Source organism: Ambystoma mexicanum, chromosome 1q (genome assembly GCF_040938575.1).
Source record: "Ambystoma mexicanum isolate Mex_15411 chromosome 1q, UKY_AmexF1_1, whole genome shotgun sequence".
NCBI classification, from domain to species: domain Eukaryota; kingdom Metazoa; phylum Chordata; class Amphibia; order Caudata; family Ambystomatidae; genus Ambystoma; species Ambystoma mexicanum.
Window position 1 is genome coordinate 1,040,855,257 of NC_090922.1, and position 25,087 is coordinate 1,040,880,343.

The window sequence follows — 25,087 nt, forward strand, 5'->3', positions numbered from 1 at the left end:
TGGAAAAGAACCATGACGGGCAGCTGTAGGATGCGACTGCTGGGAACATTTCATCATCAGCAAAGGGCTCCTAGGCTTCCTGATCTCATTACGTTCTGGTGTTGATCATGGCAATCCACCTCTGTATTACCTTCTCTAATGGCAGATTAGCGAGAGCTCACCCCTGCCACATCAGCCTTCCTTCTGGTGGGGGGCCCTTTTCACGGTGGTACAGAGGATACCTTTCAATGACCATACGGCCAAATCCACCAGGGACTCTTTCTTGAACCAGAGGGCACCTGCTATGGCACTGACTTCATTTGCTGATGCAACAGGGGATGGATCTATGCAGAGAACCTCAATTTTCCCGAGGAGAGTCTGTCCTGATGTCTACACCTAGGGGACTTAAAGCTATCACCAACAACGGTAACAGTACTTGAGAATAGGTTTGAGTCCACAGAGGCCCATTTTCACTCCAACATAGAGGTGGTGCAGGTAGTGACAGGGAGGGTGGGTGCCATCACAGCTAGAGTGAGAGATATACACCCCGTGTCCTCATCTTACTTGATCTCTCTTCTGCCTTTAACACAGTCAACTATGCCATCCTGCTCAATCGTCTCTGTGATAACCTGGATATCATCAATCAGGCCCTGGCTTGGCTGACTTCTTTCCTCTCCGATCGACCCTCCGAGGTGCAACTTGGGTCCTTCCTCCCTTCTATCTCTATCTCTGGTGTTCCCCAGGGGTCTAACCTCTCTCCCTGGCTGTTCAACCAATACCTGGCACTTCTTGGCCACCACATTGCTGCTCTCTGCCCCAACTTTCAGTGCTATGCGGATGATACTTTGCTCATTTTCAGGCTCCCTTTGACACCTCTTCTCCTTCTCTCATCTCTGACTGTCTGCTATCCAGGAGTGGTGTGCCGCCAATGATCTCTGCCTTAATGCCAGTAAGACTGAGATTCTCCTCATTGGCACACCCTCTCCCACCTTTCCTGTCACTCTCTGGCCGGCCTCTCTTGGCCCTCTTCCTGCTCCCACCTCTGAGGCTAAAACCCTCGGGGTCATCTTCGACTCCACACTCTCCTTCTCGTCTCACATATCTCGGATATCTCTAAGAAGTCACACTACCAGCTGCACCTCCTCAGAGGTATTCTTCCTTTCCTCTCCTTCCTCCAGAAGCTCACTGTCTCCATAGCTCTGGTTATCTCTATGCTGGAATACTGCAACAGCCACTTTCGAAATCTGCCTGCTTCTACTCTCTACCCTCTGCAGCTCATCCAGAACAGGACTGCGAGAATTGTCCTTGGCCTGAAGCCCAGGGATCGTATCTCTCCAGGACTGAAATCTCTGCACTGGCTCCCAGTGGCTGTGAGGATCAAGTTCAAAACCCTCTGCATTGTCCACAAAGTCTTCTGGGGCATGGGCGTCAATATCTTCAACTCTCTCTTTTTAAATGTCTTCTTTCTCGAGCTCTTCGCTCATCCGCCTCCAACTCCCTCAGGGTCAGTCGCTTCTCCAAGCAACAAGTTGGTGGTAGATCTCTTTCTTCGGCTGGGGCTTTCCTCTGGAACAACCTCCCTGCCTCCCTGAAACTTGAGGAGAACCATCTCGGGTTCCGGAAGCACCTCAAGACCTTCATCTTTGCTTGTGCTTTCTCTCCTCCTCTCCCCTGCTGAACTCCTGGTTGAAACTGAAACTGCACGGGTCACCTGGGTACCCTCTGTTCTCAGGTCCAGGTCCGCTCCCTGCCAGTTGCACACCTGCACTGCCCCACCTCCCCCCCCGGAAACCCTTGCACTCTGGGGCTGTTTCTGTACCCCTACAGCCCCCTACCAGCACGTGACACCTGATGTGTTCACTTACCCTTCACCTGCCACCAGCTGGCTGCACTTCTTATTTATTGTTTTATTTATTTACTGTTTATCCTATGTACTGCACTTCTCCCTCCCCTCTCGCACTTTCCCCTTCCCCCACTCCCCTGCACTTGCGCGATCTCAGTGGCACCTGGCCTAGTAAGTTTGTTGTTTCTGTCTTCCCTCTGTTGCCTCCCGTGTCTCGTTGCGCCTTGAAATATTTGTGTATAGGCGCGTTGTAAATGCCATATCACATCATATCATAGAGGCAGTCCAATTCACGTGCAGGAGATTTCAGGAGGGTGCGTTGGGTTTATTATCTCCCTTCACTTCCACACAGAGAAACTGAAATCTGAAAACCATTCTTGTGTCCCTCACCTGTGCAAAATAGGCCTTTAGGTGCTGCCCAACAAGTTAATTGAGCAAAGATATGTTGCAGGCTTCCTATAGTGAAAATCTACTGGCTATTAAATTGGAGGAGGTGATTCTACACAGAGTGACTGCATGTGGGGCAGATGGGCATAAATACCCCGAAGGCACGGTGACTGCCCAGTTGGGCTACTCGAGGAAAAATAAGAAAGGATGGCCATGATCTCATGCTGAAAATCATATAAAGCTGCCTCTTCGTTGGTAAAATAGCTGGTAAAACAAACCTACAACAAAACAGTGTCTAAATTGCCATATAATTATATATTTCCAGTCCCAGGGCTGACACCAAAAGCATAAACACTGTAAATCGAGCTATGTCAATTTTACATTTTGAAATTAACTGTGGTTTAATCTGAAGAAAATGAATATTTAGCTAGCCTGTATCTGTCAGGCATGATAAAACTCTTTCATCCTGCTGAACACATCTCAAAACATAGCTGTTTAAGCACCAACTTCAGCCAGACGCTAATGGTACCTTCAAACCCAAAACATACTTTACATTTGGATCTCTACCATCCTATTGTGAACCGTGGCTCTGTATCTGACAGATATTGTAATTGGAGCATCCCCAGGAATAAAAAAACAGCCTCTCAATACAAACTGTCAAGATAAAGATACTCCCTGAATTCTAAGTCCAATGGCTTAGCGAACTCCTCAACAATCCTTAAATGTGTCGTCTATCTATATGAAAAGATTGTAGGGATGCAAATCTGTGGTGCATGTTCACCCCTTTACCGGGCTCTTGGATAGAGCAGCCAATAACAGGAGATAGGTGGGCACAATAGTTCACCCATCCTGGAACAAGTCATCCCCATGAACTAACCACTAATTAGACATCCCGAATGTTTAATGTACTAGAACTAAGGTCCTGTTTTTAAAGTGTAAATGTATGTGCAAGGACGACAACATCCATGTAGGATTAACAGAGTGACTTCACACAAGCCTGACACCCCGGGCCATACTACCAAGAAACTAACACCCAAGCCCCACACTAACCATCAAAGTCAATGGCGCACAGTTGGCTCCAACATCTCCAGATGCCATCCCTGCCCAACCCACACCAGATGCATTGTAGTTCCTGATGGCCATTCACTACATCCCCACTACTGCATTTAACATCTACTAGGCATGACTGCAAGACACGCACATTGTTCTTAATGACCGAGTAAGTGGTGTGTACATACCATGTGCAATGTTATAGCTCTCTGTGCCCACCTTATACAGGTTACAATGCCTCAGTATACAGTACATAAAAAGGGCATAGTAAAACCAGACTCCATGTTTCCCATGCATGTGATGTTCACAAGCAGGGCATTTCAGGAAGCCATGTTCTTTTTGCCCCATACCCCAAGATGATGTTCACATAGCAAATGACCACAGGCCAGCACTGTGTGCTACATACCACAGTTAATACCAAGACGAACACCCATCCATGTGCAGTAATAATGACCAAGCTGAGTGGACGCATCATCTGGTGGGAAATGACTGGCAATGGAGACTTTCACTCATTTCCACTGGCCACGGACGAGATTTACATCAGGGTATCCCCCTGATTTTGCGGGCACGGCACTTAATTTAGGGAATACAGTGCCAATGGATTTATGACAAACACTACCCAAAAGAAACTGCCATTTAAATCGTCTAATTTTGTGCATTGTTCAAGATTGTCGCTGTCAGGATTCTTCTAAACTAGCCAGAGTGAATATTGACGTGTTTTTATACAGCGCTTTCACTAAAGCGCTTTACAGAGAACATATTTACACATGCCACTGGCAGGACTCTTCTACACCAGTCAGGATATAGGGAGATACTGTCAGGACTTTTGTACACTAGTAAGTATGTACGGAGCTCCATCTTCAAGGTTGCTACTCTCGGGACTCTTCTACGCCAGCCAGACTGAAGGGAGCTCCTTGTCCAAGGTTGCCACTGTCAGGAGTCTGCTACACCAGCAAGGGTGTAGGGAGATACTGGCAGGAGTCTGCTACACCAGCCAGAGTTTATGTTGATACTCCTTGTGGACCCAGGCAACCCTCAATTTAGGATGCGCTATGGGCAATGTTTTTACGTTTCTTCAACCCTGGAGGGAAAATACTGTTGACGAGGTTGAAGATATACACTTGATTGAATCTTCTGCATCATTGGATATAAAATCAACGTTGATACGGTACACAACAGTAGTTGGGTCAGTAAGTAGATTTCTTGTAAAAGACTCCTATTTAAAAACATCTGTACTTCTATTTATGTTTACCTATCGGTCAATGGCTTTGCATTTTAAAGGTCTAAAGGTTGACACATCATTTTAATTTCTGTGTGTTAATGTCCTTCTGTTTTAGGTGCTCAAAAGATGTTCATGGCATTCACGGAATTACAGAATGCAAAGGGCGCTCCTGCACTACTAGACAATGTATGCCTGATACCTCAACAGGACTTTTGGAAGAGGGATGTACCTTCATTCCTGAGAAATACCAAACTACAACAGCATCTATCATGTACATGCAATCGTTGTCCACGGTGAGTGTTCCACAGGCAAGGTGCAGATCTGGATTTTCCTCTTTCGTTTGTGGATTATTACTTTTTATTGTGTGCTTTTGCATGTGTGTTATAAAAATGTTTTGATAATACTTTTATTCCAAATTAAAAAGATTACATTAGCTCTACTAACTGTTGTACAGGACTTTATGTACATGAGACTGTTGGTTTACCACCTAAATTAAAAATGCATAAAACATTATTCGGAAATAAAACAATTAACTGATAAAGTAACATAGTATCCTGTGACATTACGTGTCATGCTTTGTCCCAAGTTTCGGAAGCATCGTAGCAGCCTCTCTGTTGTGGTGCTTAGCAAACGTGCAACGGCATATGTGGTTTGACACGGTAGTGCCGGTGGGAATATTGGAGTCTCCGGGTTTTCGGATCCCGTCCAATCCTCCATCCGATTGGCTAACGGCAGCTGTCTTTTGCAGCCAATCGGATGGAGGATTGGATGGGTCCCGGAAACGGCGCGAATGCAGTATTACCGTGTTTATTTTTCTTAAACTTTTATTCTTTTTGGCCAGTTTGCCTTATGTTTTAGTCACCCTAAATTAAAGGGCAACTAAAACATAAGGCAAACTGCCCAAAAAAAAATGAAAGCTGGAACAAAAACAAAAAAACACGGAATACTGCTTTCGGATTGAAAGCAGTATTCCGCTTTTCTTATTTTTTTCAGCTTTCATTTTCATAGGCCTCTCAGTTGAGGCAGCATTAGCAGTCCCAGGTTCATGCTTCCTTGCACTAGCCAGGCTTACACTAACCCTTGATGATAGGGTGGCCAACTGTCCCGGATTTTGCAGGATTGTCCCGCAATTAGGGACTCTGTCCCGCAATTTGTCGAGTGGCTGTGCAGGACGGAAGTTGTCCCGACTTTCGTCAGGACAACCTTCCTCCAGCACAGCCACTCTGCAAACTGAAGTGGCTGTCTACACAGCACGGCAATGCCGCCTGCTGCTTTCTTTCTCGGACAGCTCTGCAGCCCTGGCTCCTTTTGAGCCTACAGGTCGAGCTGTAACGCTCTGACACCTGGCTTAATTCAAATTCTAATGCTTTGTTCCTGAGGTCCTGATGGCCATGTTTGCAGTTAAAAGCGTGACCATCACTTCCCAAGGACAAACCATTTGCATTACAATTAAGCCAGGAATTAAGAGCCATTTAAAAAAATTAAATTAAAAAAAGGGGCGGGCCAAACGTGAATGACATTGTGACATCATCACCGCCTTGTGGGCAAGTGTCCCGCGACAGACTATCAAAGAGTTGGCCACCCTACTTGATCATTCCAACCATGGGTTGGAGCTAGAACCTGACACCCACCTTACTGCACTTCTAAAATTCTTGATTTCTTAATGGAAGGGTTTCAGAATGTTTGGGCGGTTGCAACACACAAGATGCAGTGGTCTGCCATTAGAGTGTTTATGAGTCCTTTGCTGGGACTGAATGAAGGTCCTAGAAGATCTCATTCCACTTTTCACATTCAGTGGCTCCAGTTCTTGGAGTTTAAAACATGCACACATTCTAAAGTTTTCAAAAACAGTATTTGAAGAAAATATCCTCTCTTGGTTTTGTGTTTTTATTGATTTTATGGAAGGCGTATGTAATTCGTCCTATTCAATTTGGGTGGTTATGAATAGCCAATGTAATGAAATGTATTGCATTCCACTGTAAAGTGCAAACTGCAAAATGTTGACATGGGGACGGGGTGTGTGGGCGGAGCCGTGTGCTAAGGGGCAGAGTCTTGTGTGGCTCTGGGCGCGTCATAAATCTCAGGATTTTTGATTTTGAAATGTAGGCAGGTATAGGTGTCTGTGAGCCCTGAAGCCCGAACGTCTGAGCTGCGGAAGGCTCCATGCTGCTGCAGCTTTTCATGGCCAGCAGCGCTGAAAACCTCTGCCCCACATGGCAGTGAGTTAGAAACGGGAACAGCAGTTCTCTATCCACAGTGCCAATCATTCCGCTTGGCTGGCGTTCCAGGTTCACCCACAATTAATTTTACCACAGTAAGGACATCCGGAGCAATTATTAATATTGCGCTCATCATCTTCACTGCCCCCTATACTGGGTAACAGCTGATTCCATTATCTTATTTACCCTATACTGCCTGCCTGATCGGGTCCGATTTCCTTGCCAGACCTACGCGTGCCGGGCGCTTGGCGGCACCATAACGAGGCTGAGCCTCATATCCACGCAACTATTTATTTCCAAAACATCCTCCAGCATGCGGATACGCCGGCAGCCATATACTAAGGCCATACAAAGGCCCTGTTTGCACCTGTTAGCGCTCTGCTGTGCGTCCCACACCATATATCTCCTATCTAAAGCCCTCACTGCAGAAACATCACCCTGCTTAATGCTGACTTTTATTGACAATGACCTGCTAATTTATCGTGACTCATAGGGGGTCATTATAAGGTGGGTGGTAAGGGATACCGGGCACCAGTAAGGAGACCGGTGCCGGTAATCCCTTACCGCCCTACTACAAGGTCCCTTAGCGGGTCCTGCCAGTAACGGCAGGTCTGACCTGCCGTTATGGACGGGACCCGCTAAGGGACCAGGGCGCAAATAATGGGCTTGACATGCGCGAGCCCGTTATTTGCACCCTCCCCATTCCCATTGAGCCCTAAGGGGGCTGAAATGGGAATGGGGAATGGCATTTTCAATGGGGACTTACCGGTCCCGCAAAGGTCGGACTACACCGGTAAGTCCCCATTGAACTAGACCGGTGCCGGACCCGTTATTGGTGGCAGTCATGGCACAAATAGCGCCATGACTACCACCAATCTCGGAATGAGGCCCATAGTGTTTATACACTGACGGCAGCACCAGCCAGCAACACCAGTGGTACGTTATTGTGGCAATACACGTCTTTAGGGAAACCCAATAGAACTACCCAAGTAGTCGTTCTACCTTTTATTGGGGGTGGGTCAATATTTCGAAACATCAGAAGGTAGTTAACACATATCAACAGTTTACATTTGTATTCATTAAATCGAAGCTGTAAGTGTTATATTTAAAGTCATATTTTAATTCAATAATTTGTAGAAAAGATACATTTTGAGTTAAGAAATGATGGGACAACCCCATTCATTTGGTACAGTAAAACATTCACACAATGTCTAAAAAGAGAGAAAGACTGTTTAGTCGTGACACATTGATTTGTATATTTTGATATCAAATATCTAGTAGCTTTGAATGGATATATTGATCTATGCAGAAAAAAGATCTTACACTTGCAATGATCCTTAAGCCCTATTATGGGGCGGTTATTTCGTCAAGCTAGTAGTTGTTACACTAGATGGTTAGATAGAACTCGACATGTTTCAGTTCTCTGGTGATTCTGGGAACTTTCTTCAGGAGTAGTGTCACTGTATCTAAATCATTCCTTACAGTAAAAACAAACAAACATCAGTAGGAGGTGTATTTAATACATTTGTCATCAGATATCAATTCCTATTACTGGTATTGCATGGCGGGTTTGGATCTGCCTTCTGCAACTGTTGATATGAAACAGAAAAACAGAAAGAAAAGGGATATGAATATTCCAATTGGTTCTGTAATAATTTCAATTTACAAGACAGGGCTAGGATAATTAATGACCTAGTCTTGTCGGAAGCGAGTGGCTCTTGAGGAGGTAGGGATCCTGAATTAAGCAGGATTTCGATCTCCTAGGTCTGTTGATAACTCGAAGTTGAGTTATATTATGACCTGCAAAGTTAATATGCATATTTTAGTGAAAGTTACTAACAGGTTGGCTCTATTCATGTAGGAAAGTACACTGAGGGGGCAGTAGAACAAGGCTTACCTCATAGAATGAGATATTGGAACTTCAAAAGTCGTTCTTTATAGATAGGGGCTTCGAATGTTCAAGCCACGTCTATTCGTTTATCTTATGTTAAGCGAGTGGGAACAGAATGTTTTCATGAGTCGAAATCTGTAGTAGGGGCAGGAGCCTAGAAAACGCGAACTAGATCTATTATAGCGTCAAGTTTAGCTGTAAATTAGTAGTTTATTGATAAAAAGTAAGGATTCCCTTCGTATTTGTAAATCACTTACCTGTATTAGTTATCAGGTGATCTTCGTCTCATATGTGGCTTAGGGCAGGTATGTCCGTATTCTTTTTGTTTTCTGAATTCGGACAGTTCAATTTAAGGTCTGTGTAGATGAGATCCTCTATTGAATCTGTAAATAGGACGTGAATGGACGTTTTAATAACTCTAAACGTTTATAAAGCGACTGGCATGTATCCATTCATATCGCGTTGTTTTGGTCTATATTGATTTTAAATTGATTTTAAACGGTTAGGAAATGGCGGGTTACCTGTTTTAGTTAATCTTTGCACTAGCGTCCTTCCTTTTCCTGGGTCCTCTGCCCGGCGCTGTCTCGATTGCGGGCGCCATCTTGGGTAGGGGTTTTTAATATAGGCTCACTAGTCCTTTTTTAGTTTTTATTAGTGTCGGTTGTGTTTACTAATACTGGTTGTTTTAAATGTCTAAAACACATTTAAAATGAAGGGTACAAAAGGCGGTATTGTGTATAAAGAAATAGATTACACTATATATTCTGTGAATATCTATCCTGATAACAATGAAACGTAAGCAGGAATGTGAACTAATTACATAGCTTCTTATGTATAAGTAGCAACCAGGAGGTGATAATTAGCTATTGAGGTGCACATTAAACCCTTTATAGAAAAATGGTATCTGGCGCTCAGATCTTGTGCCATTCAATGGCTTCGTTTAGCCCTAGTTCATCACTTTTGGTTTGGAAAATAAGTCTCTGTTCTTTTTCTAGTAGAAGATGTTTCTTCTTTGTTATGTCGTTTCCTTTTAATGTTAGTAGTACTGTCCATTTTATGTCGTTACTTGAATGGTTTTTATCTATAAAGTGTTTTACCAAAGGCGCTTGGATGGTTTTATTGCGTATGCAGCTCCGATGTTCTATGATGCGTGTTTTTATTTTTCGAACGGTTTTTCCTATATACTTTAAGCCACATGGGCAGGTTATCATGTAGATAACAAATTCTGAATTGCAATTAGAGAATTGTAATTGTTTCCATGGTGTAGATAACCCTATTTCAATTTCTTTAGATTTGTTAGTGTATTTACACACTGAACATCCACCACAGGGGTAATGGCCAGTGACTGGGCTAAGACCCCATGTTTTAGTTAGATTTTCAACTTCTGGTGGTTTACTTCTGAATTTACTGCTACTCACCCTGTTTCCTATGGTGGTAGATTTGCGATAAGCAAAAAGTGGACAGGGGAGTTCACTACTAGATTGTGCAAAGATCTTCCATTGTTTACGTACTATATTAGTCATGGAGAGACTAAGGTTGGTGAATGTATTCACACTCACTATTCTTGTGTCTGGTGGTTTTTTGACTTTGTCTTCAAGTAAGGCGTCTCGATTGTTGTTATATGCTCTTTTAGCTGCCCTTTTTATCAGTTTCTTAGGGTATAGTCGATCTTTTAGTTTTATAGAAAGAGCTCCTGCTTCTTTCTCGTAAGCTTCTCGGGTGCTACTATTTCTTTTTAGTCTTAAAAATTGGCCATATGGTAAATTGTCTTTTAGATGTTTGACATGATGGCTATGATAATGTAAAAGGGAATTTCTGTCTGTAGCCTTATGATAAGGCCTAACTAGTAACACACCTTGATGGTGAAAGATGGTAAGATCTAGAAAGTTGATTGAACATAACAAACGTGTATCAGTGTGTGGAGTGAACACTGAATCAGTAATGGAATCGTCAACACTATGGTGTTTCGGCCCAAAGACAAGCTGTTCAGTGAAGCTTGTGTGTGCAGGCCTTCATCAGGACATGTGGTAGATTGTAAATCCAACTCCTTGGTTCTCTATCTACAAGTATTAATGGGAGAGGTGTTGATTAGAGGTTGTGTGACCTCGGAGATACTTAGTACATTATTTAAAGTGCTCAAAAAGATGCTTTAAGCTAAAAAAAAAAGGGGAACACTATGCTGGACTAGCATGGCGTGTGTCTTACCGTAGACTATCCTGTGCTATGGTAAGTCTGATGGTCCACTCTTGCGTGGATAAACACTGGTGTGTAAGTAGCCAACAAGAAGGAATAGCCATAAAACTGAGATAACTATGTGGAACCACACAAAAGACATGAAAAGGTATTGTTGAAATACCTGGTCTAACCAGCTCAAGTGAGGGTGACTTATTACGAGATGCAGGTCGGATCTTACCTCCGGATTTTACTTCTTGCGTGAGTCTTGAGCGGGTATCTGGATCCCGAAGTTGTGGTAAAAGCAGCTGTTTCGAGTACCTTGTTCAGCACTTTTACTGTCTTCCTTCCTCCTACACCAGAAATGTACACAGCACATCTGACTCTACATCATTAACAAAGCAGAAACAAGCCTCACTGATCAGCACTTTGCCCTCTTACTACCTCTCCTACCCTCATTAGAATCTGGTCTAAATGCATGTGGCAGTGGAACAAATCTTCATGCAGCAGGCATGCCTGGGCACTGCGAGAACACTACCATGGTGATTGACAAAGTACAGTTAACTATTGTCATATGCACATACACAAGTAACTGAGTTGGAATGCAAATGTCCATTCTTGCTGTCAGTTTGACATTATCATTTTCTCCCGGGGATCTGTAACAATCTACTAGAACTTCTCTGATGGCCTCCATGACAAATGCTCATCCTTTCCCTGGTCCCAATGTATGTTCTCTTCTCTCTACACCTTTCAGTGTTCCTTGGCATAATGGATGTAACATGAGCAGAATGGCTACTATCGCAGTGTGTAGATGGTTGTTCACTTATGTGTCTTTCTCTGAGCTTTGTCCGCACCTTCACTTTCGATGGTGGCAGCCTCATTAATGTTCACTGCTACAGACTCATTGAATTCTGGTAGTACACTTGGGTCTCCACCATTTCCTGGTGCATTAGATCTTTCTAGGATATTTTGTTTTTCTCACACATTTTGCAGTCTGGCTATCTCTTCTTCTAGTCATTGCGTGCTTATGACACTCATGGCCGTAACCATTAAAAGGCAGCCTTGGCAAACATGGACATTTTCCAGCCCTTCAAATCAAACAGGGTTCCCTCATGTGGTGTACATTGGTATACATTGGGAGTAAAGACGAGAGAGGAAAGGGATGGATTTTAAGCAAATCTAAATATGATCTTGAAAGGTCCTCAGGGATTGTGGCAAGGAGCTCCACAGAATAGCTTATTGAAAAGCCTATTTATGAGTTTGTATCTGGGCACCGTACTTTGTGAGGCAAGTCTTAACATTCTGGACGGAACATAAGGTGAGAGCCTGTCTAACAAGAAACCAAAGCCCTGGTTGTGAAGAGCTCTGTGAACCAAACATAGAGCCTTAAACTGGATATGCTCTGTGATTGTAAGTAAGTGCAATGATGGCCAAACATGCTCTGCCTGGCCCAACCACTGAAGAATTTTGTCTGGCATTAGCTGAACAATATTTGCCGATGAAAAGAATGCCTTCTTGAAGTAATACAGGGAGCGGGAAACAAAGGTGTTCATCAACTGCTCCTTAAATGAGAAACAGAAATAGTGTAGAAACCTGTAAAGGACATTTAGATAATAGAAACAATAATTATGATAATAATAGTCATTTGCATGTTATATACAAATAATATATGTCATATGTCAAATGAAGTTGGTACTAATTTAACACGCTGTGAAGGAGGAAAAGCAGAGTTGACCTTGCCAGGATTCAAACCTGTGATCTTGAAATCACACACAGATCTCAGTAGTTGGCACTTAACATGCTAAGAATTCTTATCAGAATGATCGTGTTACATTGCTGATGTTTTAAAGAAGGAGAAGAGTTCAACAAAGTAACCAGACTTTGGTTTGTGACCATCGTTGGTTTCACAGGTCCAAAAGCTACTGGTCATGAGTTGGCATTCCAGCCCTTCATGATGTTAACTTTCGATGAACCTGCATCAAAGAACAGTATTTAGACTTTGTGAAATTGCTTTTCAAGTAGTTTGGGATCATCCAGCAGCTCACGAGCCCCATACATTTCTGAAAATTATTTTCCAAATCATGCAGGTTGACCTTGGCTTTGTCAAAGACATACTAAACCTGATATCAAGGATGGTCAGAGAAAGAACAGACAGAAAAGCAAAGGACTTACTGACGTTTCCTGATGAACCCCACAGCTGAGAGTATCACTGCCTTATTAGAAGGAGATCAGCACCATCATCTGCATCTGACACTACAAGACGGAATGAATACAGGCCCAAGCTAGGTCTCAGATAACAGGTGCAAAAGGAAATTGGGAAGTATAGGAATGTCAATGGTGTCAATGTCTGCCAAAATATTTAAGAAAATCAGAGCTGCAGCATTGCCACCATCCACCACCAACAGAATCATAGAAGTCACAAAACCAGCCCACAATAAAAGCAAAAACTCAACCTGATATTTACCACCTCATCAGCCATCAAATTTCTTCACACTCTACCTTTCAACTACACACACAGTGCAGCCAGACCCATACTGTTCCACCACACATCTCCGACTACAGAGGTCAGCCAAAACCAACCAAGACACTGAAGGGGCCCCTGATGGACCCTCGCGTATGGAAACAAGGCACAATCACCACACACAAACTGATACGCCAGACATGAGGTTGTATTCCCAAAAGCTAGGGTTTATTACACAGAAAATAGTCTCAGTTGGGCCACTGGGTCCCACGCCCCGCGACGTGTGTTACCAGACCTCGGGGGATGCAAGAAGAGAGAGAATCGTACAACAGTTACATATATACAAAGCAAGCATCTTACAATCAGTAGTGACACATCCTATACCGCCCCTAACACATTTCCTTTGAATTGGGTACGATGATTGACGATGGTGACGAGTATGACACCTTCAAACATTCATTTAGCAACAGTTTGCAATTTCGGGGGCCTACAGACACATGTCTTTGTTTTAAAAAACATAATGCTTCTGTTTTTGCAAGCAAGCTGCGTGCAGGGGAGAGGCACATTCCAGGCCTTGCTATCTCCTAGATCCTATTCATGTACTGGGGGCCAACTTGCTCTCCAGGGCTCTCTCTACAGGGCTCAGGAAAGGGGTGCCGCAAAGCAGAGCATAATTCAAGCCATTTAATGTTCGCATCTAACATTTCTACTGTATTAACGAGACTAGCTGGCACCTGTGTTCTGATTAGAATGCCTTGCTGCTTACTTCCAAGGACTCCTGAGGGAGGAGACCAGGCATTTCTGTCTGGGTTGCTGCATTATGTTTCAACATGCCTCTCGCTGCCTTGCGTTATGCACTAGTGGAGCAGAATAAGTTTTCAGCAAAGCAGTTTTAACAGAAAGCAAAAGGTAAATGTTAGAGAAAACAAAATGGCGATTTCGGTCACCTTAAAATGGCCGCACTTTAGTCAAGCTTATGGCTATATATTTCTAATACTAAACAAATGAGGCGGTTGGTCTTTGACCAACAAAGTACCTTGCTTACGATTGAGGGGTGTCTACTTTTTCTAGACTGACAACACCTCACTGCCCCTTTAAGAAATTTACTATGGATGCACTGGAAGGCCTCCATGCACCATCCCTCTGAGAATGGCAATGCCCAGCTAAACAGACTAAACTACACCCTTACTGAGATCGTCAACACACATTCCCCACTGACATGTACAAAAACATAAGCTCAACATACCTTGGTACACACAAGGAACAAATCAAAAGCCATTGCGTTATTCTCAATCAAGAAATGTTCTGAAGAAAATTCCCCATCAATAAGACTATATCATTTTCAAAATACTCTGTTTTGCTGACATGACACTCATCACCATAGCCGCCGAAGCAATCTACTACACAACAATGATCATGGAAGCACCCAACAGAAGCAAAGCAATCTTCTCATCTGCAAAGGACTGCATCAACCTGTAGTCAGACCATGCAATATTGCAATCCACTGACAAATGCAATGTCATCAACAATATGTTCACAGTCAAAATATAAATGACTGCACATTGACCTCTCCGAGCACACCACAGATGTCCCACCGATATCAGTTTGCAACAGAACTAAATGGACCAATCTCAGGACAATTACTCCAGAATAATTTACCATCAATCTTGCAGCCATTAAACCAACCTCCTGGAAAGATGACTGCCTTCATTATGGAGGATATCACATGTGATGTACTCACATCACTTCCCAACATTATGCCTGACACAATGTAGAGAAACCCACACTTGACCCGATTGCCCCATCATGCATCTACCCTTCTTCAGCAGAGTAATTGAGATGACCGTCACCATCCAGTTGCTTAAAAGAATCATTCAGGACAATCACTTAAGGACTACAAATCCTTATTCTGATCATGATGCAGCACACAGACCGCCACTAACAAAGTTATTGATTATGCTCTTCAAATCTTGGATAAAGTACTCATTCTACTTGACATCTTTGCCACCTTCAATATTGTTAACTTTTAAGCCCCCCACACCATCCTCGCCACATACAGTCTTTGATGTAACACTCATACAGTGGTTCAACTTCTACCTCCCAAACAGAGATTTACTCATCCAGATGGACCCAAACTGATCCCAGTGCCACCTAGTAACCTGCAGAGATACGCAAGGAGCCAGCCTGTCACCTGTAATCTTCAAACTCTGCTTTGAACCTCTGGGGGAACTCCTCACCAACACTGACATCAAAATACACAACTACGTATATGATATGCATCTTTCTCTAAAGGTGAATCCCCACAACAATAAACATAGACTCGAGCACTATCTGTCCCCCATAGACAGAATTAATTTTCATAGCAAACCTAATCAGACATGCAAAAGTCCTGAATTGGTTGGCACACATGAAGCTTGGTGGATTCATTTGTCAGCATCTCTTCCAGTGCAAAATCCTTTGGCTTTATCGTTGACTGCGACCTCTCATTCTAAGCACATATCGCCAAGAAAACTGTAGCAGCATGGTGATAGTTTGTATCCTGCTGCAAAAGGAATCCTATCATCCCTGCCCCTTGTTTCAGAAATGTTGACCAAGCCCTCATCATCTACCACATTAACACTGTCAATGCCTTAATTGCACAAGTCCCCGAGACCACCTTGTCCCCTCAGAAAGAAAATTGGACCACCTCATCTTCATCTTCTATGAGCTGCACTGGCTACTCCATTCATGCATCATGCACAACCTACTAAACAGAAGCAAAAGAGGAAAACAGGAAGTATACAATTTTTTCCTTTCCTATACAGAGAATATTGCCTCCTATGTCCTACATGGCTCATATGTCCTAAATTGCAGTGCCTTGAGACTCTATGCTCCAAAGAACATCTCACAAATCACTGATCATTCCCCTACACCCTACTTCTCCTTTGGGGAGCTCCCATCTCCCCTGCTCCTCCTTGCCATAGCAGGTCTTCAACTATCTATGAACCATACTTGTACCTCCATGGGTGTGTACCCTATGTATAGCACTCCTTTGCTTCTCAGCCCGGTTTGTGTTTTATAAAACCCATACATACTAGACAGATAAGTATCAATAATCATTGATCGTGTGCTTTGCACTGGTGTAAAGTCTACCTGGGAAACACCTACAATTTGAACATTTTCAATAAATTCCTGAATCTTGTATGGGATGTTAGCCTCCATCAACTTGCTGGTGTAAAGGATCTAAGTGATAGCGCAAATGTCGGAACGTTTCACAGGATCCAGAGTGTGCTTGTTAAAAAGAGGGACAACTTTTGGTCTGTACAAGATTTCAAGGACAATGTGAGACAAATAGAGGCATTGATTATTCCACAACAGTCATGGACCCCCAGCATCCAAGCATCCCTAAGCAAGTAAGGCAGACACTGATCATTCTGTGAGAAGCCTGTTGGATGATGGTCAGACAGTTTCTCTATGAGTTGGTATTCAATGATTGTGGAAAAGCCAGTTAACCTGGGGGATATGGCACTGCAACGTCTGCGAAATTTACAGGTAGCATAAGGATCTCCTCCTGAATCAGCTAAAAGTCGGTCTGACTAAGTTCTTTGGAGACATTGCCGATTGAGAAATATCTGGAAGAATAATGACATTTCTCAGCTTTTACAATACTATTTGTATAGACCCTGAGCTTTTGAATTTAAATACCTTAAGGTTCACTTAATACTAGTTCAACATGCATACTAGACTTTATGCAAAAAAGATCTATGACTTGTCAACTACTGCATGAATCAGTGTTTTGGTAGCGAGGATGAGGTATGCCATGGCACATTTGGAAAGGAGTGAGCATGTCTACTGATGGAGCAATTGCATCTTAAACATTTTTTAGCAGCGCATCAGAGGAAGAAGTAACCTCGGCAGGTGCATGGTACATATCATCTAACCAGGCTGTGAACCAGGTTCCCAGATCTTTTGGAGTGATATTGGACTATTTGCAGTAATGGGTTGATGTAGGTAGGCAAAGTAGGAGATTATGTCAGCTTGCCATCATAGAGTAGAGAAAAGGGCAGACCGACATGGTCAGTGCATAGACACTGCTTTTTGAGAACGAAAGTGAAATCTGCATTACAATTGGCCATATGAATTGTAATATGGATCCATTATACAAGATCTATGGACATTAAATCAGGGAGGGGTTTATGAGGGGATGTTCCAGGAGGACAAATCAGAAATTAAAGTCTCCTACCACCACAGGATTTGGGCAACTAATTGTAGTGTGTGCTCTGTAATCAGGAATTAAAGAGAAAACGATAGGGAGTCTGATAAACAGTAATCTGAACTACTGATGTGCTGGCAGTGAGCAGACATTTAATGTGAAGTTAGTCAGAACCCATATTAGTGAGTGATTCATTAACCTAGATATTAAAATCATTTTTTAAAAGAAGAGCAATTCTTCCACCCATTTTACCCACTCAGTTTTGCAAGGTTGACTTATGCATCGTGCGGTAAGATCATGGCGCCCGGTATTACTAACGTGTGTCAGCCTATACTTTTGCTGAATTGCTTTTTGCTGAATTTTGTACCACTTACTTTTACCCCAAAATGCAGATGGTAAGTTGGTCTAAGGTATATAGAAGGGGCGTAAAGGATGTGCAGTCTGTCTCTTCCCACATTTTACAGTAAAAAAAGGGTACAATCGGTAAAGAATAAATCAGTAAAACTGTAGGTCGGTAAAGAAAGTCAGCAAACATTCATAGATCCTGACGTGCAAGATTTTTTCTTCAGTTAGAATTGATTTGCTGATACATTCAGAACCAAGAGCCAGGTCGCGAAATAAATCATGAGTAGAAAAACTATTTTGGCAGAATGTAGGGTTAAAAGGAGATCTTTGAGAAGGCTTGCAGTCACTAGCTCCTGCTTAATGTGTTGGCTGGGTCTCTGTACTTCAAAATTAGAAGATACCGGAGATTTAGCAGCAGTTGCATCCGACTGAAGAGGGATTGATTGGGGCTATGCTCTACAAAATGTACAAGGGTGTGGGAGCCCTTACAAAATTAAGATTGTGTCCAGAGGCAGACAAAAGGGCTGGTGCAGGGTGAATGAACTACATGCTTCACCAAAATGAAGGACAAAATGACCTTCACCCCAGTGTTTGGGGAAGTTGTCCTTCCACTTTGACTTTTGTGTTGCTTTCTGTGCCTCTTGTCCCAAAACATTTCTTCATGGGGGCCCTTCCTGTTGTCATACATATTATGAATAGGCTCACTTTATACATATATGTCAGATGTACATGAGTTTAACGCAATACTTTGCAAGTGACACCATTTCCATGATAAACTTGCCTATCCATTGATTCCATGTGCGTTTGGCCAAATCCGTCATTCTTTTCATCCATCTGGTCAAATATAATATCATTTGTGCACGTTGTGTCTGATTCACAGAACATTTTCCAATGGGATTGCGCCATTATACATCGATTTTGTGATTAAAGGCCCCGTATGTCTGTACATTTCATATTTCCGTACATGCCGATTTGCGATCCGTGCATTTCAGTTGCTGATCCCTTTGATATGCAGCACCACATTGGGAGGAGTGATTACACACATTAATCTACTCCATTGCACCTCTCTTTCCAATGCTCAAAATCTTTCAGAATAAGACCCTTCTTCACTAATATAGGACTTTTTTTTAACACAATATGATTTGTGTATCCGATTTCTATAAATATGTCTTCTTGTTAGAATAAGACGTACTCAAAATATGTAAATGTATCTCTTAATTTCTATTTATTTCTTCTAAACAAGAAATATATCTTCCTTCATAAACTACTTATGTGCACATTTACTGTATTTACCATCTCAACAACGAGTTTTCAAACTAATTAGTCAGTATCCTTGACATAAATGTCATCGATGCATGGAATTAGAATTTCCCCTCTTCCTCAAAGTGCCTCCACATCATGGGTAGAACACATTTGACAGAGTTCTTCTAGTTGACCCTTTTTTTCATCCCAGTGATGTCATTCACTCCCTTGGCTTCAGTACTGCCTTGCCCTTTGCCCTGTAGAACTATTGTCCATACGCTGTTGAACTTTAAATGCAATGTGGAACATTTCATTCATAACTTGCATCTTCTATTGAAGGTAGTGTTGTAAAGTTTGATCTGTTGAAGGTGCTGACGTTTGCATGGAACTGTTTCTACTTCATCTTGTATGAGTGCAGTTAGTATCTGCCTTAAAGCTTTGCTGGATATTAATACATTATTAGTCTCTACTGTGTCTAGGTTTTGCTAAGAGCTACGACTACTCATTTTGGGGGTGGGGAGAGCAGAATTATAAATAATGATAGTGAAGATAAAGTTGATTTGTGGGACCAAATTCGGGGACAATATTAAGCTGCACAAACCAATATTATACAAATTAAATATTTAATGGAAAATATATTTTATTGGGTAAATATTTAGTGCATCTAAATAACCTAAAACCTCTCCTAAACATAGAACTATGTTGTTTGACCCGAGAAGGAATTTGTTCAGCCTCTAACTGGATAGCTTATTGACCGTTTGGTAACATGAATTCTTTGCTTGCATATGCATTTCAGGTGGTTGAATTCTGTGACTCCAGTACCCATAACACTGAAGCTCCAAACCTGCAGAATAGAATGTGCAGTTCCAGAAGCACTTGGGATGTCATCATGAATTCCACTGATTTCAAAGGCGTTTCTCCAATGGGTGGTACTAACTTGCCTGCTCCTCCAATGTTCTCACTACTGCAAAGTAGAGACAGAGTGGTCTGCTTAGTCCTCGACATTTCTGGGAGTATGAGTTCAGTAAGTATCTAAAACAGTAACATTTGCATTTTGAACATTGATTACTCAACTAATATCTTCATGTTTCTGGGTCAGTTTAGATATTGTTGAAAATCAGGATATTCTGAAAAGTAAAAATAAAAAATAAGCCTACTTGCTTTAGAATGTTGACACCTTTATACACTGTCCACCCCAAAGTTAAGGCTTAAGGTATGCTTTAACATTTAATATAACAACAACTATAACCAACTTTTACACTAAGCATAATATAAAATAACACAATATAAAATCAAACCAACGTGCCTCCTGTCTTCTCTCCATATTTCATGTTTTGGTTTTATGGATGGGTTTTTAGGATTATATTTAAATAGATGTTTTGGATTGATTGTGGTTTGTCCATTTAATAGAGAGTGCCGTGGAAAGATTCTTCCATGCTTATTTTGTGTTTTTGTTTTATCTTTCAAATTCCACAGAAGCCTTTATTTGATTGTGATGTTATGATAATTGCATTCAGACGAATGAACGTGAGCAGTATAATATGCACTGGTTGGTAAATCGCCATTATTACAAATGCCTGTGTGTTATCGTGTGTCCCTTAGATGGGCGCATTATCATGTACAGTTAGTTTCAATGGTATGTATTTTTGCACCATGCATTAGTATGAGAATAATGAAGCTTTCTTGGTGGTCTTATTTTGCAATTTCTGTATGGATATTGTGGCGAATGGGCAAGTGAAAATGTGTTTATCATTTGCCATGTGGTACAGCATAGAAAAAGTGGGTTCCTATGCACATTCTACTTCACAGTGGAAGTTTAAGGTGTCATGCATCACAATTGTAATATCAGAAACCAGTTTTTGTTGAAAGAATTCAGATGGGATAAACATTTTCCGATAATGGCTCACATTTCTGAAATGCAAATGTAAAATTTTTGAGACTAATTTGATTTTGGTTCATTCTTTTATACCAACCAATATTGTTTGGGGTTTGTGAGACAGGCCTGGTATCAAGAGAGACACAGACTCAAAAGTATTTGTTTTAAAACCTTTATTTTCTAAGGTTATTGGGTTGGTAGAATGCCTGACTGGCCCTAACCCTGATGGGATGGTTCCCTTAACTGCTGTTTCTGATGGCCGCTGTTGTCTAATAGTCCAAAACAAAAGTCTGTCTGTGTCTAAGCCTATGCTTAGCCTCGGCTTTACAAAAATGTGATAGGAAGTCTTTTTAAAAAGGGAAAATAGTGGTTCAACAAAAACGGCAAAACCAGAGTTATTTTCAAGTAGTCTTCTCACCAGGTGCAATATGGTCAAAGTCACAAAAACAGGGCTGTTCGAAAGACCTTCTCCACAGGGCCCTTAAAGTGAATTCCAATGCCTTCAATGTCTTTGAGTTTCTTGGGGTTCCCTTCACCAAGCTTCAATGTGTTCACTTTACTTTCCTCAATGGGCCTCTTAGGGCTTTCAACACAAAACAAAAAGTCTAATTTTCTCAACAGGTCTGTCAGGGCTCCCTTCCCAAAGCTCAGGCCTCGTCCACCTTTCAAAACACAAAGCAATATGTATCACAGTTCCGTTTTGGGCTCTCAGGGTGCTCTTCCTCAAGCTTAGGCCACTGTAGTTCCAAACACCAGCTCAGTTGTTCAGGATGTGCCCTTTTCATATATATCTTCTTTCTTACATGCCAACCTCTGATGGGGTAGAATCAGAGGCTTTCGAAAAAAAAAGCCAGGCTCTTTGGTTTTCCTCAGCGCGACCACTCTGACCCTCTTGCCCCTCTCTTTGTTTTCATGTGTTCCTTTCCCTTTTGTCGTGTAAACGTGCACTATCCTTTACACCTTTTCTTTGTCGTGCGCCTTGCATGCATTTTCCGCTCTATCAAGCACAGGGGGTTTCTGTTTTTCCAGGTCACTCGTGCCCTGTTTGCATGATCCTTTCCTTTCATGCATTTTACACCTTTCCACGGGCTTCTAGGCCGCTTTTTATTCGCATTACTTCATTGTCCATTTTTACTTCCTTAATTCTTGCACACACCCGCGTCTCCCGAGTTTCGCGCTCACACTTTACACCGTTACTTGTATCAATGTCTTTGTACTCTTGAAATCTTCACATTGGCTTCAATTGAACACGCCCACAAATGTGGTCATCTTTCTTACGCATTTCCATTGTTACTGTGTATCGCGCTCTTCACAACGCATCTTCACAACGCAGCTCTGCACTGCTTTCAGACTCACCGGGCTGACTTCTGCACTTCGGCTCCACGGGACACTTCGTCCCGAGGTCATGGTTTCACCGCCTGCCCGTCAGACACTCCTGGGCTATCTCACCAGCCCAGGGGAACGAGCACTCTCACACACAGGTTCTGCAAGGGGACCAGCACGCCTCTCGGCTCCCATATGCGGACCCTTCTTGGCTCCCTGGAGACAAGACTCCCTCGCCACGCCTCTGCTTTCTCTCACTGAAGTTTCTCAGCGTCTCGGCTTCCCGGTCTCTGGCCTCTGGTCTTTGGCAGCTCTGGTATCTTGGTTCTCCTCCCAACTCGCTCTCCTGCTTTGTCTCTTACTCGCTCATACCTCTGTGTCAGACCACACCTTTTATAGTGAAAAGACAGTCAAGTGGAGTCAGCTGTGAATGGTTACTATCAAATGCCTAACCCTGCCTGACTCCATTAGTGGGACAACTTGAGTTCTTTCGATGGTAGGTTTTCCTTGTTTTCTTGTTTTCCCCATCTTATTCCTATGGGTAATCTTTGCTGATCTTAGTTGCCTCTTCCTCGTCTCAGAATTTGTTGGAAATGGGGAGGGGGCGATGGGGTGAAAGTGAAGATTCCCCATACAGGCTGAGGGAGAGTAGGTTGGGGTGTTGTTGGGGAAATACCATGTCTCACCCTTGGGTATCCTCCTCACAATCCCTTGTGACCCTCCACTCAGGTGATTCTCCCTCACTTGTCCACCCCAAGGTTGGGAGCCAAAAGCGAAGGCCCTTCCCTGGCCACCTGAATGGAAGATCCAGAGGGAGTGGCATGGAGAGCACCATCAGATTTTTCACAGTTTGCAGATTGTTATGCCGTTGCTGTGATTTGTGATTTTTTCTTCCATGCATAATATCTTATTCAGTAACAAAGAGATGTAATCATATTTTGTGTTGTGACATTCATTGACTGATGTTTTACTGAGTGCAACTGTATTTAGCACATTGTCCAATGTGTATTCTATTTTAATATATGATCTAGAAAAATAGATCTAAGTGTAATAGATTTAATAGGGTTTATAGGTGGATGTCGATGAGTTTGTGCGGCAGTTTGAATGCATGATACCTTATGTACAGTGTAAAGGTTTGGTTGTGCTTTTTAGCATAACACATTCTGTGAAGGTATTCATCTTCTTATTTAAACATTTCGTTTTTCTTTCCTTCTAGAACTAAACAATATTTACCAGTCATCTGTTGAATTAACAAACTTATTTTATTATGTTTTTCATATTTTAATGGACCTGTCAATGAATATCTAGGTGGGCGTTTTCATTTTGTGAGCAGCTTTTCAGAAATGTTCCTGCGGCTTCAGCAGAGACATAAACAGTAGCAACAAGGAACATTTCTGTTTGTGATATCCAGTTTAGTTCAATCAAGAACTTTACACAAAACACAATCAATATACAAATAGTTAACAATCAATTCTGCTTAAAACATAAAATATATGCAAACATACATACTGCAGCTTAATCACATTTAAATTTGATTTGAATCCATAATCAGATATCAATTTCTCTCCAATAATACCGAAGAGCCACAGTGTTACTCAAGTTACATAATGCAAAGCAGAGCATTAAACATTCATAATATAAAAATGTTACAATGCACACTTAGAATACTCATGATATATAATCATGCTTCATAAGAAACCACATGCCAGGCTCTCATGGGGGACTATTACCTCCATCCACACACAGAGGATCAGTCAGTCCTAGATCGTCTCCAACAGGAGCATCAGTTTATTTCACCAACCTAACTTCCGCATACAGAGCTCTACTTAGTTCTTCGTACCATCTTCACTCCTATCATACCTTTTATCAATTCACCGCTGCAATCAAGCTCTCTGTCCTTTAAGATAGTCAAACCTACATTAAACCACCTCAATAAATCAACAGGGTTTGTATATGTCGCCACACACGACACAAAGCAATTTGCATGGCAATAGTGTCTGCATTTAAACAATAGTCCCAGAAGAAATCTGCTAAAATCCCTTCATAACTATGCACAAGACTCCCCAGATTGCACATATACACGTGACACAATTTAGCACACTGCCTAAGAATATGTCTCGCAGTTTCAGGCTTATCCATTACGCCGCAAATGCGGCAGAATCTAGATGTACGACCCAACCGTGATCCAGTAATCGATCGAACCAGCAGTTGATTGATATGCAATTTCAGCATAATAGAACTTATGGCATAGTAACAAGTAAGGTTGCGTTTTCCTATACCGATTGACCACATGGGACACTGCCAGGACTCCAGATAAGGTGCGTACTAGGCCTTTTTACGCATGCAAATCTTGTAAATACGACAGCTTTATTATTTTCGTGTGTACATTTACACATGGGTTTAGAGCAGAGGGCAGTGCAATGGTTAGGTTACTTGACAGAAACCAGAAGGCTTTTTTGATTTGGATCTACATGGATGTAATTGTAAGCCACCTCTGAAACCGAATGTATTTCTCTGAAGCCTTTAAAAAAAAAAGAAACTGCACACTGTATGAGTTCCGGTGCTGCGTGCATAATCAGGCACAACATTTGTACACACTAATTTTTATACACCAATTATTAAAACAGTGTGTAAAATGATGGCTATGAACAGTCTAGTTTACATCCATTCAACCTTGCAGTCAATGGGGTACGTTACTATAAATGGTCAGTGGCAGCCGAGTCTTTGCTCAAGGGGGATTATCATTACACCAATCACAGGTGTTCTAGCCTTTCAAATATTCAAGACTACAATTAAAACATCCAAAACCTGACTCTCCAGGAAGTGCAAGCGCTGTTCAAAAACAAACAAATGAAAGTTACATTGGTAATTGAAATAGAAACTCA

At 42.2% G+C, this 25,087-nt stretch overlaps 1 protein-coding gene across 1 annotated transcript in view; it reads left to right on the plus strand.

Moving 5' to 3' along the window:
- LOC138560069 (calcium-activated chloride channel regulator 1-like) overlaps positions 1-25,087 on the plus strand; it is a 620,781-nt gene that overhangs the window by 278,452 nt on the left and 317,242 nt on the right. The window contains exons 5-6 of the mRNA XM_069642744.1: positions 4,597-4,774; positions 19,800-20,027. Coding sequence (XP_069498845.1) covers positions 4,597-4,774; positions 19,800-20,027 — 406 coding nt within the window. The remainder of the gene's footprint in view (positions 1-4,596; positions 4,775-19,799; positions 20,028-25,087) is intronic.